We start from the raw sequence: 14,779 nt of genomic DNA, 5'->3' as shown, positions 1-14,779 counted from the left end.
CTCCTGGAACTGGAAATGCGACACGCGCCTGTAGTTGATTAACATTAATACAATTATTGAAAGAACCGTGTCCTGTCGTGTCCGAAGCCACATTAAATCACAACATTAAACGATTCAAAGTCAGTTCAACCCAAAAGGTCGACTTGCTTCAATTTCTTATCCTTTTGGTGGAGACCACTTTCTATTAAACTAAGTTTACAATTTGGTGACATCTAGTGGTGAGACCTTCTTCCCCCTAACTTACAAATGGCTCTTCCGACATATTATTGCTGGACGTGTGAATCCGTTAATTAATTGCAATCCGAAAAAAATGATTGGAGTCAAACTGGTAGGCTGGATGAATTACTTCTGCATTGACATTTCCCCCCCTTATCGGCAGATTCCCTTTTTTTTTTTTCTTGTGACCCACTTGATCTCCCATCCTCTGATGTAAGTAACTCACAAATTAGAAGCTAATGTCAGTCAATTGCAAATATATGTATTGAAGGTAATTTTACATTTAATTTTGATGCTTGTGCCTAATTATATACTCACTGATATAATATGCATAATTATATAACCATTTGATATGAATATGTTTAAATAAGTCAATGTATTCTTAAGGATGGGTAATCTCTGTTTAACATTCTCCATAAGATTCTGTGCAGAATAACATGATACGTAAGAGAAGAGACAGGAATGCGCCCATCGTAAAACAGTCACCTTAGGTAACCCGCAGTACCAGGCCGAGAGAAGATCCAGGATCTCTCTACCAAGCATCTATACCTTGGACCTCAGCCTACATCTGGGAACAAAGGCAGCGGCAACATCCAATGAGACTGGGGTGCGTAGACCAGACAGCCAATCAGAGGAGGACGTAATCTGAGCGCGCCAGCAAGAACAACTGGATGTTCTCTATCTAATAGACTGACCAAGGGACAAGGAGTCAGTCAGACTTCAGGACCTGATAGCACTTGTTGATGTTAGGCTTGAACTCGACCCAGAGCTCTGTACACTTGTATTCCGAATTTGCATACTAAAGACAAAATCAGCATTCTTCTGCTAAAACTCTTCATTAAACGAACATGCGGATCCAGCAGTTACTTTGTTTCTTTATAGTCTGTGTACGTAAACGCATGCGGCTACAAATGGCCTGTTTATGCTTGCTTATAGTTTTTGTTTCATGTTTCATGACATTCCCGAAGAACACAAACACGCTGCAATGAGTTTAATTGGAATTTATTACATCCAATACATTGTTCTCTTGACAACTAGGCAGTAACAAAAAAATACAGTACACTTAACTTAATCATTAAAGCATTATTTAAGCATTCCTCCTATGGCATACAAGAGTAACCTTCCTAAAATGTACATCTTTACAAAGAGTTTACAAATAAAACTTAAAAAAAAGAAAGAAAAGTGCAAAACAGAGTCAATGAGGACTGACAGTCCACACCAGTGAAATCAAAATGTACAGTAAGAAATAAAAACATACTTCATAATCCTTACTTGCTCTTGAGGCACATTTTCCTGACACAAACTGTCGGCCAAGTTATTGTGCTTTTAAATTTTCTACGCATTGGTGCTGGCTGTAACTTTTATCAGGCAGTGCCTAAATAGTAAACCCACCTTCACAGTTTGACTTTTTTTTTTCTTTGTCCTTAGACATGAATAAATCTATTTTAAATAAATATATTTAACCTTTTTTTTCTCTTGAAGTAATAGCAATAAGGGCCCAAGTATCTGGTAAACAAATAAATAAAACGTCTTTTCCGATTCTTTTTAAAATATATATTTATAGACTGTTGAGAGTGTGTGATAAGCACTTGGAAACCCTTCATGGGGAGAGAAACCACCTGTTGTATGATCCCTATTGTGACTGACAATCGTTTTATGTTGACTGTAAATGCAAATCAGTAGTGTGACAGCGTTTCATAGCACAAAGTAAACAATCAAGAATCCATTTGAGAAAATATACTAAATACAGTACTATTTTGAGCGGTTTCTCCTTTTTGTGGCCCCATTCTAAAAGCAAATGATGACAAATCAAAAGGGAGAAAAAACATCAACCACTTGTTTAGATGCACATTTCATTCTCTGTGATGGCAATCTCCCTCTATCTTGACGTTCACCTCTGAGTTACACGCACAGATTCAAAGTAAATCCAAACGTGTGTTGTTGCCGGTAGATAATTCAATATGCCAAAAAAACTCTTGGTTTTAAAGCATGAAACCTAATGCTGTAGGAAAATGAAATAAAATATGCTCATTGGACCATATCTAGCTATACTTAACTTAATGGCTCTTGTTGTAGCCACGTTTGCTTTGCTTTGTACTGCCCAAAAAAAAAAAAAAACTCAAATCAACAAGCCTGAGAAGCAAACACGAGGATTGCAAAATTGAACAGCTGCTGTTTAACGGACAATTTAAAAACTCCAGGTTTAGATGAGCTAGTGCTTAAAATGTACCTCTTACAGTGATTTTAAACACTAAAAATGTATCTGATGTTGGTTTGTACTTCCACGTATGGCGTTGGGCAGAATGAAAAGATAGGACGGTCTTTAAGGTCTTTAATGCAGTTTGTATGGGATTGCCCACACTCTTTTGATATCTGTACAGCACTTTTTGGTACATGTGCTCAAGCAGAATCTGTTAAAGCAGTAGAAGAGTTTGAGTCAGATCAGCTAAACTTAAAGCTTTTAGAAATGGCAGAACTTTTTTTTTTCTTTTTTAAAGGTCCAGTATGTAAGATTTAGTAGAATCAATTGGTAAGAAAGCATATTGCATGCAAAATGAATGTTAATCCCCATTTCCTGATGTTCCGCTTGATTTTACATCTTTGTTATTCCAGCCGGGACGTCAGGGTGAAGTCATAGAACCCGAGCAGATCCATATTCTCTGTACTGAATAAATGTGGTGGCACAACACACAGGAATTTAATCATTTTTGTTTTTTAGATGCTTCTGATTGTTGTTATTATTGTTGGCGAATACATATTGTTGTGACGCCATTCAACCAAAACATGTGTTGTGTTTTTTTTTTTTTTTAATTATTATTAAATTCAACTACATGCCAGTAGCTCTGCTAAATGTTACACATTGGACCTTTGGCTGTGTCAACTTTTTGAAAACCTCTCACTGCCACTATCTCTATTTTAAACATAAAGTAGGAGGCGGTTTGAACCTGGAAGTGCTAAGGCAGCTCACGTGCACTTTTACAAGTCTGACTAAACTACTGTGCATTGTACACTGAAGCCTTGTAACAGAGTTTAAGGTGTTTACATGAGTTTGTGCGTGCAAACAGGCACATTGCTTCTAATGTATGTTGAGAGATTGATCACGCTTGTTTGATAGTTTTCTGTATTGTTTGTGGAAATGGCGTTGAAGCGTTCCAGGCGAAGCAGCAGTGTCTGTGTTGTCGTTCCGTGTGTGTTTTTGGCGAAGTTCAGGCGAAGCTGCTTGAACTCAGACACTGCAGCTTCTCCCTCAGCGACTGGACTATTTTGGGCTGGCTGTGCTGCGGCTCGCTCCACAGGTACTTTTCCAACTCTTTGCGGTCCAGAGACCTCAGCGGGTTGCAGGAGCGCACCGGCGTGCACGGCAGACTCTGGGAGTGAAGGGGATTCTGATTGGAGAGGGCGGCCGAGCCGCCGCGTCGTTGCGCCGGCCTGTCCTGCTCCCTTTCGCTCTCGTCCTCCGAGCGAATCTCCACATAGTCGTCATCGTCTTCCCCGTTGTCCTTGAAGTTAGTCAAGTAGTTCTCAGTGGCACTGAGGAAGCTCAGCGCGGACGCTCGGTTCAGGACCACCACCTGCTGACCGTCATGTAAGGTAAGGTCTGAATGTCCCTGGGTAGAGCGCTCTGGGAGGCTCCTATGCCGACCTACACTTCCCAGACTTGGATTATGACACCTATCCGTGGATCGATTCATAGCAGGTCCGTTCATTCTGAGACCAGACTGATCACTTTCCTGCTGCTGGCTGGACACAGAGCCGACCGACTGACAGTGGCTGACGGGGGAACACATTGACGCAGAGGACGGCGGAGAATTAAAGGAGGGATTTCGATTTATGGAACTGTACACATGCTCCTCTTTCTCGCTCGGCGCAGCCATGGTCCACCTCTGGGATGGTGGGCTAGATGGAGAGAGAGGGAGGCTCTGGAGGGATGTGATGGAGCAGGAGGAGGTAAGCCTCCGATGCGGGGTGGAAGACGCACAGGCGTCCCCCAGCTCGCCGGGTGAGGAAACAAAGCTCGCCAGCTCTCCGTTGCTGTATGTGGTGTGGAGCCAGTCGTCCTCCAGGCAGGTCTCTGGCATGGACGGAGAGGATGGCAGCCCTGGGTGGGACTGGTGTCGACCAGTATGACCCGAAGGATCCTTGAACATTACCTGGTCATATAGTTGGGAGTATTCTGCTATCCTTGCCCCTGAAAGCACAGAATTAAAACAATGTGTGAGTTAGCTGTGTTTTCCCTCGTTAACCTACAAAATCCAAAGTTTAGCGGAGGTGTTAGCTTTGCTTAGTCTGCAAAGCTGTATGCAAGCTGAATATGTTCCCAGATTGTCTACATTCATCCTACATATGCAGCAGGTAGAGAGACGATAAAAAAGGGAGCAGGAATGTCATGCAATTGTATGACCATTTGGAAATGCCAATGAGTAAAATGAGTAAGTGAGCCATCCAGCTTGCTGGTAAAGCCTGATATTTGCCTGAATTAGATGACTTACCTATAGCGGCACCTCCTTGCTTCTTCTCCTCCAAGATTGCTGCAAGGTCTCTCTGCTTCTTCTCAGCTCTGGCCCGACCGCCGCAATCCCCTGGGTCCATGCTCCTCATGCGCAGCAGCTGGTTGGCCTTCTTGATCTTCTGGCTGTACTGTCGCGCCATGAGGAACACCCGGCTCTTCGACTTGTCCAAAAGATCCAGGGAGAAGTCTACAGACTCACCCAGGAAGAGAGAGGGGGCAGAAGCCAAGGGTGAGTCCAGACTCGTGAACTCCCCTGGAAACAAGCTGTTGAATTCCTTGAGGGCACTGTCCCTCTGAAGTGCACTTCGTGGGGGAACCTCCACTAGGTCGTCGTCCTCCAAGCGGAAGCTGCCGCTGCTGAGGCGGGCCAGCCTCTTGCGAATGTTCCTCACTGTGCCTGGTAAGGGCTCTGGTGCGACAGGCAGGGGCCGTGATGCAGGGGCAGCACTATGGTTTTCCTCAGTGCTGGTCTCTTCACATTGAGACTCAGGAAGGTTTATGACGGGGATCGTATAAGACGGTATGGAGGTAACAGGTGGTGGTATTGGCCGATGTTCTGGCAGACCTTTGGTTACTGAGGAGCTTTTTGTAGGGCTTCTTTTCCTTGAGGACTTCTTTTCAGGCGACTCATTCACACTGACTGGGAAGGCAGCGGGAAGTCTGTCAGCTTTCTTCTCGTTGGTCTTGATGTAGTTTTCCAGGTCGTTCCAGATCTCGTCGACCTGCTCGGACATCTTGTCCCCCTTTTGGGAGCGGTGGGAGAAGGTCTCGGAGGCTGACGAGGAGGAGTAATCCGGCTCGGGGGTACACAGTGCCGGGTGGGACGAGTCCAGCCCGTCGTCCTCTGCAAAGTGCAGGCTCTCCTCGGACAGAAAGCCTTTCAGACTCTCTGCCAGGTCCTGTTCAGACGTCAGCAAACTGTCCCTTTCCTGTTTGAGTCTGTCGCCTTCGCTCACCCCCTTCACTTCCGTTGACGGAGGGTCTCTGAAACAGATGGTGTCATAGATGTTTTCCTCCACAATCTTTAGATCACACGTTTCAGTCTGCCTGCCCTCCTGCGTGGATGACCTATTGCTCTCAGATGAGCTATCTGGCTCTATTAGCGGCTCAATGATGGCTGGAACCTCTGAGGCACTTTGAACCTTTGCTGCGTGGTCCAAGGACGCCCCTGAACTTGTTTCTTTGAAGGACTGGCTTTCCTCGGGGTCCCGTCTGATGAGGCCCATGCTTTTCAGGTCCTCGTAGCTGATGTTATCATACACATTCTCAATGTCATCGAGCGTCAGCTGCTCAGCCGAAGACGATCCGCTAATGTCATTGCTGGATGATTCCGTGTGGATGACCTCCAGGTTTCTGTCAACCGGTTGGTTGCTGTCGGGACACTGTCGGGCCTCTGTCGCCTTTTCGCCCGCGCTGCTCGCCCTCCGCAGGACCCTGCTCCCATTGGCTGGTGGGTCGACCTGCACGGTGGGCACCTGTTCAACGTGCCAGCTGCACGGCCGGACTGTCTTGGGCGACGAGGTGGCCTCCGACCTCTCAGAGGGGACCTCAGGCTCCGGCCCACTCTGCTCAGTGGGAACAAACATCTGGTAGATGTCTTCGTCCTCGTCATCGGGCTGCATGGTTCTCTGGCGGGTGGGGAACATGGCCCTGCGAACACGGTGGTCTGCCCAGATGTTGTTCACAGAGTGGTCACTCTGAGTGACTATCACAGCGGGGACGGGCGTCTCCGGAGGTTCCTCCACCACACGGGAGGTCCTGCGAAGTGGGGGGTGGCGACTCCCGTCCCTCACCAATGACTCTCTCGCTTTCTGTGGAGGCAAAGTGGAGGTTTTACATGTGAATGTAAAACTTGGGCAGAAATCACATGTAGCATTGCTAATGTCAATGATAACACAATACCTGTAAGTCTGAAGAGCTCATGTTGAATGCTTTCCACTGTTCAATACTATCTACCGACGCCTGAGGGTTCAGCCTCTTTCTGCTGCCTTTACCGGGCACTTGGAGCCTCTTTCCTCCTCTCTAAACAAAGCATGATGTTTTTTTATTAACATTAAGTCTGAAAGATGAGACGTCAATAATGCAAATGCGTAAAGACTATATGCAGCGAAGCGAGAATTAGTCCTCGGGGAGAGTCCCACTCACCAGGCCACTCTCATCTTCATCGTCGGCGTCTCGCTGATGCAGCTCCTCCTCCCTGTCACTGTGGTCATAGTGGTCGCCGGGGTCGAGCGACTCCTGCGATTGGTTGATGAGACTGCGGCTGCGGCCGATAGTGCCCAAAGCCAGCTGGGACACTGGTGAGAGCAGGGTTGCGCCGAAACTTGTCCTCTGGAAGGAAGTATGTTTTCAATAAAAGTTAGGTCTTTTTTGTGTGTGTGTGTGTTTGTGTGTGTGTGTGTGTGTGTGTGTGTGAGAGAGAGAGAGAATGAGAGAGAGAGACACAGGTGCGTGTACTAATCATTGTTAGTTGCTATTTACCTTTTCACCTTCTGCATTGGCAGCATTTTGCTTGGCATTCTTTAACAATTTGGATAGAGGCTCTGTGGGGAGAAAAATTAAATAATCACGTCTTTGAGCCTCATTTTGTGACGCTTTCCTTCCAAATCTTCACGTTTTCGTACCTTTTCTGCGTCCTCTACGAGGTGTCGGACCATCTTTTGACTCCTTCTTGTCCCCATCAGGACTGTAATGAAACCCAGGATGATCTGCGAAAAAGAAAATTGAAAAAAAAAGATGTCAGACCTCAACTGTATGTATGATTGGTATAGTGTGTATAATTCGGTTTGAAACTTGAAACATGAAAACTTACGCATGGCATCCATCTCCAGAATTGCTTGCTTTGCCTTAAAAAAAAAAAAAAAAAAATTGTTTGACATATTTTATATTGCCGCTAGGTGGCGCCACATTACAGGTCTGGTTTTAAATTTGAGATAAGGTATTGAAAGATGCATCTCAGACTGTGCACACATATGTATATATACCTTAATTAAAGACGTGAAGGTGTATCAGAGAACATACAACAAAGTGAGGCAGTTAAAACGGAAGAAGAAGAAGTAACTAAGGTCTTTATCTATTTGAAAAAAAAAATGGTTTGTGCTAGATATGTGTATCAGCAGTGCGTGAGTTGTCTGGTGGCCTCTACCTTGGCGGGGATTTTGGCGGGATGGTTTTCAAGTATGAGCCTTTTGAGGTGCAGGATCCACATGCGCTTGTCTTGCTGTGATTTGGCCTGAGGGGAGAGCATGAAACGGCACAAAAGAGAACATTTCAGAAGCACATTTAAAAAGGAGTCTTAGATGGTGAGGGTACACCTCCTCCACTATTTTTGTTCATATAGCTCCCACAGATTACCCCATGCTTTGACCAGAGCAGCGGTTGGATAACAACAAAGGCCGCACTAGCCCCTAAGCACCCGACATGTCTGAGCAACTGACTTGGGTGAGCCTGGATGCCCCGCAAAACAACCAGACACCTGCACACACTTTCTGACTGCACTCTTGCTCAATGTGGAAGTGTAGTTCAACCAAAACATGTTATTATATTCACAAAAGACCCGGACTTTGGGAGGAAAATGGCTTTGCTCTTTTATGCAATGTGTCTCTACCTGGACTGTGTGCTGAAGTTTGGGATTCTTGTAGTGGAACACGCTGAAACTTAAAGGCTCCTTTGGAATCACTTCCACCAGCATCAGGTTGCAACACTGGAAGAGGGGGAAGCATTGCGTTGTGGAGATTAAAGAATGTTTCGCTGAGCAAAAAAAAGTTTTGATTTTTCTAATCTTCGCGGAACTAACCAGAATGTGAGCCTTGTATGTGTAGGTTTCTTCCCGTTTCTTGGTGATGAGCAGCAGCTTGTCGAAGAGGAAGAGCGTCCTCTCGTTCTTGGCTCGCTGCAGGCGGAACGTTCCTTCGAGAACCAGCTCTCCGTAGCCAATGAGATCAGGGCCCTTCCAGTTGGTCAGAAGGCTCTGGATTTCCTGCAGGAAGCATCAAATCGTAGAGATTGGTAGTTAGACTTGTAGTTGTTTTAAACATTCTGCACAATTTAACAGCAAAGAAGGTAAACTGGAATGTCTTGGCAAAAACAAAATGCAAATAAATAAAATATCCATTCTTTCCAGTAATAAACACATTATAATTTAAATCTAATTGGAAACAGTGGTCTTAATAGATGCTAGCTGGCCACTTTATTGGGTGTTATAGCCAATTGGCCAATCACACGGCAGCAACTCGGTGCATGCTGGCATGTAGCAGTGGTGCAAAGTCGAAAAGGCAACAGGAAGTCAGACAGCCACTGGTGATTCTGTCGCTCCAGTGCGGCCGCACCTGCAGCCTGACGGCGTGCTCGTGCTTCCTCTTCATGTCGTTGATGTGCCGCGCCACTCTCTGCATGGTGTCGATGGCTTCCTGCACCACCTCGTAAGTCTCTGTGTCCTTCTCCATGTGGTTGGCTATCTCCTGCATGGGGCGAGCCACACAGACGCACAGACACACACAGAGTTGGGCGTTAGCCACTTTGCGCGGGCTCCATGCACGCACGCAGCAGTGCAGGTCCCCGTGCACGTTTCTGCAAATACATTTTTGCACCTACATACAGGGGATCACACACACTGTGCGCCATATGGGTAAGCATTTGGCCTCTCTGGTGGACGCTGGTGCTGATTCAGACAGTGTTTATATAATAATCATGGACATCTACAGTATTTGTGCATTGGTATGCAAAAAAAATAAAATAAACATCAGCAAGCATATGTGCCTGCACTTGCTTTTCTGTGTGTATTGCTTGAGTGTGTGTGTATAGTCGGAGGCAGACTGACGCACGTGCAGCAGTAGGTGATACTTGAGGATCCTCTGCACTGGCTTGAGCAGGTAGGAGCCCAGGGGCAAAGAGTGCCTGAGTGATTCCTGGCGCTCGCGAAAGAACTTGGCCAACGCCTTGTTCCTCATGCACTCTGTTAGCACAGCCACCGACCTGTGGAGGCAGAAACCAGTGAGAGTGAGCGATCAGGGCTGTGCTGGGAAACGGTACGTTCACAGTGATGACAAGCAAGAATTTGGCCGCTCCTGCTGACGGATGGAACTTTAGAAGAAAAAAAACAACTTTCGGGGTTTTTTTCCCCCTCCAGAATACTATCTGCAGCTGCATTCGATGCTTTCATGTTTTCTGACGAAGTCTAATGTTAGACCATATACTCTTGCAATATCTAAATGAGAAGGTCAGTGGTGATGTTTTTTTTTTTTGTAATTTAAAGCGAAAAATAAACTGAAAACTGCTCTGAAATCAATGTCCATGCAGACTTGCACTCCAAAACTAGGACTGCTACTTAGACCTCAGTTTAAGTGAAAACAATGAGCCTGTTGTGGACTTTCACCCTCAAATACATATGCAGCACAGATCTCTGCAGCCTTATCGATGGAAAAATGTTGCGTTGCCACGGCGAAGTCGCATTCATGTGCGCCCAAAAAAACGTGCACGTTTCGCACGTGCGTGTGCGTGTGCGTGTGCGTGGGCGCCCTTTGCGTGCTTGCCCACATTTCAGCCTACGACGCGCGCACAGGCCTGGCATTGTTCTGCTGGAAACCCGAGCTCAGGGCTCAGAGCGCGGCCGGGGTACCGCATCCGCAGCGTGCGACCGTCTCTCGTGTGCATGCGCGCTTGTCGTGCGTGACCTCGGCCCGGGGTCACCAGCTGCGCTGTGGGATGCAGGAGAAGGCCCCATTTCCAACGTCCGACAATAGGCGTCCTTCACGCGCACGCGCGGCTGGCACTTCAATTTGTCATCGTTAGCCCAGAAACGGGTTCCTCCCCGACTCGTCTCTCGCGCCGCGAGCCGCGAAGGAAAGTTGTGTTTGGTCGGAGACTGTTTGTCTTGGCAGGGAAGCAAGTCTTACGTTTTGGCCCATTTAATCGCCCAGAGTATACAGTATACTGCCATTCTTTAGTTTGTGTTAAGCACTGAACTCCATTCTAACCGGTTTTATGAAATAATGATCTTAAATGCCGTGCACGACAAATCAGTCGCATGTGCCTAACAAGTTTGGGAACATTTTAGTGTTTAATGAAAACCATTTCCAATGGGATTCAAAGAATTCCGAGTCTGCAAAATTCTGTGTGAGCCCACTGTTTTATAGAGCCTAAAATAAAAACCATGGTGCTTTGTTTACTCTGTTATGGTTTAGCACAGTGGTTCTTAACTGGTGGACTCTCAGAACCCTCAATTTCTTTTCCTCATCATGAAGTCGCAACCTTAATTAATTCCACAAAATAAAAACGCTAGCCCACTTTCTATCATGTTTAGTAAATAAATTATGGAGAGTATTGATTTGAATCGGTGCCCTGCAAAATAAATGTCCAACATTTTCTCTCTCCATGTATATTTTAAACCCCCCCCCTTCCTTTTTTTTATTATTATTTATTTATTTTTTTTTAGAAAAACGGGAAACTGGCTGCGACCTCAGCCACCCAAAAGTTTGACCTATTAGTTGAGAAACATTTAGCAAGTTTAGCAATTACAATAAGTGCAATTATAATACAATGCTTTGTAGCAACGTTCCCCTTTTTTCAATTTCAAAGCATTCAACTTCTGTAATGACGGCTGCATGATGGTGCAGGATATTCATTCTTTTGAATCACACTCAATGAGGCACTCACAGGCAACAACTCTCAGATTCATCCCACGTGTTCCCAGGTGTTCAGCACATCCTCCTTTTTGTGCACTCTTGGAGCATTCCAGTAGATCACTTCATGAAGCCGATTATTATGAAGTGAAACGAGCCAGTGACCCCCCCCCCAAACTTTTGAACGCATGTGTATATATTAACACACGGCGGTGCGGGAAACGCCCGGCGCATTGTCTCTTGCCGGGCGGCCGCGGAGGCGTCCCGCGGGACCACACTCGCACGGTAAAACATTACCGACGCTCGGCGCAATGAGGTGACAGCCGTAATACCCCCGTCTGTCAGCGGGCGAGCCGTAACTCTGTCAATAGGCGGCGGGTGAAAGAATGGAAGAGGTGGAGGGTGTGTGTGTGTGTCTGTGTGTGTGTGTGTGTGTGTGTGCGGGTGGAGGGGGAGACGGAGCCCGAGGCAGAACAGAACCCAGACACTTTGACTCCTGCCGAGGTGGCGTCTATGGAGCGTGTCAGGTTGTCGAGGGAGGGGAAAGAAAGGTAACGCATTCACCGGGGCGGCACAATGGAGCCATGTGAGAGGCTGGGAAGGCAGCATGCGAAGGCGAGAGCCAGATAGGGTGACAGCAGACGGTAAACACCCGCCGCAGCGCAGGCAGACACACTCACCGTGGGTAGTTGGTGCAGTACTGGGTGTAGATGTGGAATTCTTCACTCTGCAAAACACGACAGGGTGCAAATTAGCGCGTTAATCGTTTGGGCTGGCTGTAAACACGGCAGGCCGAGGAGAGGGAGGAATGTTGGCGCGTTCTGTTGTTTGTAGTTGTTTTTTTTTTTCCCCTTTGTGGTCACCGAGTCGTGTTTGCAACCCACGACATGTCGAGATGAAAGAGCTGCTTGGAAGATTTTCTCCCCTTCCACACTCATGGAAGTTACCAAAAAAAAGGAATTCACCTTCCTGCTAAAACTGTCCGCTGAAAGGAAAGGCAGCTGTAAACACATGGCTAACTATGCTATTTTTGGGTCAACTGTTCACACATGGTTGCTTCACTGCAGTCTGGAAACTGCAACGTGAGACCGTCAAATGAAAAGGAGTTCCTTTCTTTCTTTCTTTCTTTCTTTCTTTCTTTTTTTTTTTTTAATCGAATCGGTGTTTACTTGGAAACGACATCAACAGGCAACTCTGATTTTATTTTCATATTTTTCCAAAACAGTCTGTGGTTTGTCTCAGATCACTATCGCATTAAAAACAATCATTATAGCAAACAATTTGACTATATCGTGTAGCTTTCTGTATTACATTACAAGCAGACAGCCATTGGTTGTGAAATCCTCTGCGTGATGAGAAAATCACCTCGGCTCCTCGCCCTTCTGATAATTTATTGCAACGTGCTACGTGACATTGATATAACCCAAGCAAGGCCGCGATATAAAATTTCTGGCTGATATGAATCGAAATAACGGCTGTTCCAGGGCCATGAGCGAGTTTTCACCAAACCACTGGGAAAATTGATTTATTGCTTCGGGTAAGTGTGGTCGGTTGCTAAATTAAAAATATTCATAGTATCAAATGCTAGTGTATTTATTTATTATTACTTTTCAAAATCAATTTGTAATTTCTTCTTTTTTTAGACCGCCGTTAGTCGCCGTTATTTTCTGTGTGATGGGAAACTACCCAATGTTCCAAGCATTTCCAGATTCTTGTGAAGCACTGTTACATGATTGATTTCCGGAACACGGCATATTTAGCCGAAAAGTCACTATTTTAGCCACCTGCTCCAACTTCCGTCAACTTAAATCTTAAGTGCTGTCCTTCAGCAGCCGGACTAAGCTGCTTTTCATCAGCTCACCACTGCACTGTGTCAGCTCGGCTTGATGCCGGATCTCTGTACATGTATCTGTGTCAGACAGAGTCTTATCTTTTAACTTTCAGTCATTCCTCCGGCCGACTTATCAAAAGCCCTGCACTTTTGAACCCCAGGCCTAGTCCAGTCCTGCACGCTCCCTCGATTGATTCCACCTTTACCATCTCAACCTTCTCCTGCTAATAAAACACATTCTAACTAACCCTGCTCCTTGGTTTCTCCCTCTCAACGTGACAGAGGGATCTTTAAATATTTCCACGTAGGAAGCCGGATGACTAAGCTTCTGTATTTCGACCTGTCACCAGTAAAAGGGGGAACAATGGAGCCGTAAAACGTAAAACTCAGGTGAGCAGGACGCGGTGGAAAAAACCTGAAAAGGCTGGCTGGCTGGCTGGCTGGGGAGGGCGGGGCTTGTGAGGCTGATGGGGAACAGGTGTGCTAAAGGGAAGGGTCGAGGATAAAGGGCTGCAGGAGAGACATGGGAAGTCGAAGCGCTGCAGCGGCTGCCACCTCCAAGCCCTGTTATTATTCAGCCCTAAAACGGTCAAGATTTATAGCTCCTGTTTGACCTCCTCATCCCTGGTTGCACTGTATCTGCCGAGATTCAGCGGCTGGGCTGTTATTACACGTTTACAGCTGCGCGTGCACGCACACAGACGCACAGACGCACACACACACACACACACACACACACATCCTCTCTCCCCCGCTCGCCGCTTCTAATTGAAAGTCAGCCCTGTAGCTTATGATTAGCCCTCAGCCTTGAAGTCTGTTGATCCCAACAGCCAGGAGGAATCGGATTAAATATCCCTTCATGCTTTATTCCCGCCCCTTTAATTGAGACTTTTTCCACTCTGCATGCTTTTCTCGACATCAAAAGTCCTCAGCCAGGGCATGACTTGTTCCGGCTCGAATCGAGCTGCCGTGTCTTCTTCTTCTTCTTCTATTACTGTGGCGCTTTCCCTTTCTCGCCTTTCACAAAATGGCATTTAATGACTGTTTACCTGGTGTACAGATGGATCCCTTAGATTTCACCTCTAAATTCTTGCTAATCCATTCGAAAGCACTTGCAGTCTGAACTTTCCATTGATTCCGAAACGAATCGGCCTCTTTTTAGCTATTGCCAACACCTGGAAGCAGCTGCTAAAAGCTAAATATATAGCCTTTCTGCTGCTCAAGACTTTGCATTGCTGAAGATGCATGTCTTACAAAACTCAGGGATATAAAGCTTGTGGATTAAATACCAGAATGTAGCTAAAATGCACTGTAACCTCGAGAGGTGAATTTAATTCGACCTCAAAACTCTTCAATGCACAAATCCGTCCAACTGTTCATCGTTTTGCTAGCCTGACTTTAGTCAGAGTATGAACGCCATACTAGACGGATACATGTGACAAACCCATAGGGTTTAGGAAGCTGTTATGTAAGTGCATCTGCTGAACTCTGTTTGTGTCCACAAACACAGGATGTGAACAGCTATCAGCGAGCGATCGCAAACACACGAGGCAGATGACAGAGGTTTTGTCCCCTCGCGCAGTGTAAACACCGGGAGCAATG

General features: G+C 46.2%; 1 protein-coding gene across 3 annotated transcripts in view; it reads right to left on the bottom strand.

Annotated features, from left to right (window-relative positions):
* Positions 1-1,202: 1,202 nt before the first annotated feature.
* The window catches only part of LOC142879994 (pleckstrin homology domain-containing family G member 1), a 38,753-nt gene continuing 25,176 nt past the window's right edge, over positions 1,203-14,779 (bottom strand). For 2 of the 3 annotated variants that reach the window (XM_076013596.1, XM_076013594.1), the window contains exons 5-17: positions 12,027-12,073; positions 9,550-9,700; positions 9,055-9,186; positions 8,523-8,705; positions 8,334-8,429; positions 7,872-7,958; positions 7,539-7,572; positions 7,351-7,434; positions 7,208-7,269; positions 6,872-7,057; positions 6,629-6,748; positions 4,707-6,537; positions 1,203-4,405 (exon numbers count right to left, since the gene is read on the bottom strand). In XM_076013596.1, coding sequence (XP_075869711.1) covers positions 3,423-4,405; positions 4,707-6,537; positions 6,629-6,748; positions 6,872-7,057; positions 7,208-7,269; positions 7,351-7,434; positions 7,539-7,572; positions 7,872-7,958; positions 8,334-8,429; positions 8,523-8,705; positions 9,055-9,186; positions 9,550-9,700; positions 12,027-12,073 — 3,996 coding nt within the window. In that variant the 3' untranslated portion in view covers positions 1,203-3,422. The remainder of the gene's footprint in view (positions 4,406-4,706; positions 6,538-6,628; positions 6,749-6,871; positions 7,058-7,207; positions 7,270-7,350; positions 7,435-7,538; positions 7,573-7,871; positions 7,959-8,333; positions 8,430-8,522; positions 8,706-9,054; positions 9,187-9,549; positions 9,701-12,026; positions 12,074-14,779) is intronic. The other variant, XM_076013595.1, reaches the window with a different exon arrangement.

Source organism: Nelusetta ayraudi, unplaced genomic scaffold (genome assembly GCF_046127955.1).
Source record: "Nelusetta ayraudi isolate G7.1 ecotype Tasmania unplaced genomic scaffold, CSIRO-AGI_Nayr_v1 ptg000151l, whole genome shotgun sequence".
Lineage (NCBI taxonomy): Eukaryota > Metazoa > Chordata > Actinopteri > Tetraodontiformes > Monacanthidae > Nelusetta > Nelusetta ayraudi.
The sequence above is the reverse complement of the archived record's forward strand: the minus strand, read 5'-3'. Positions and strand labels throughout refer to the sequence as shown.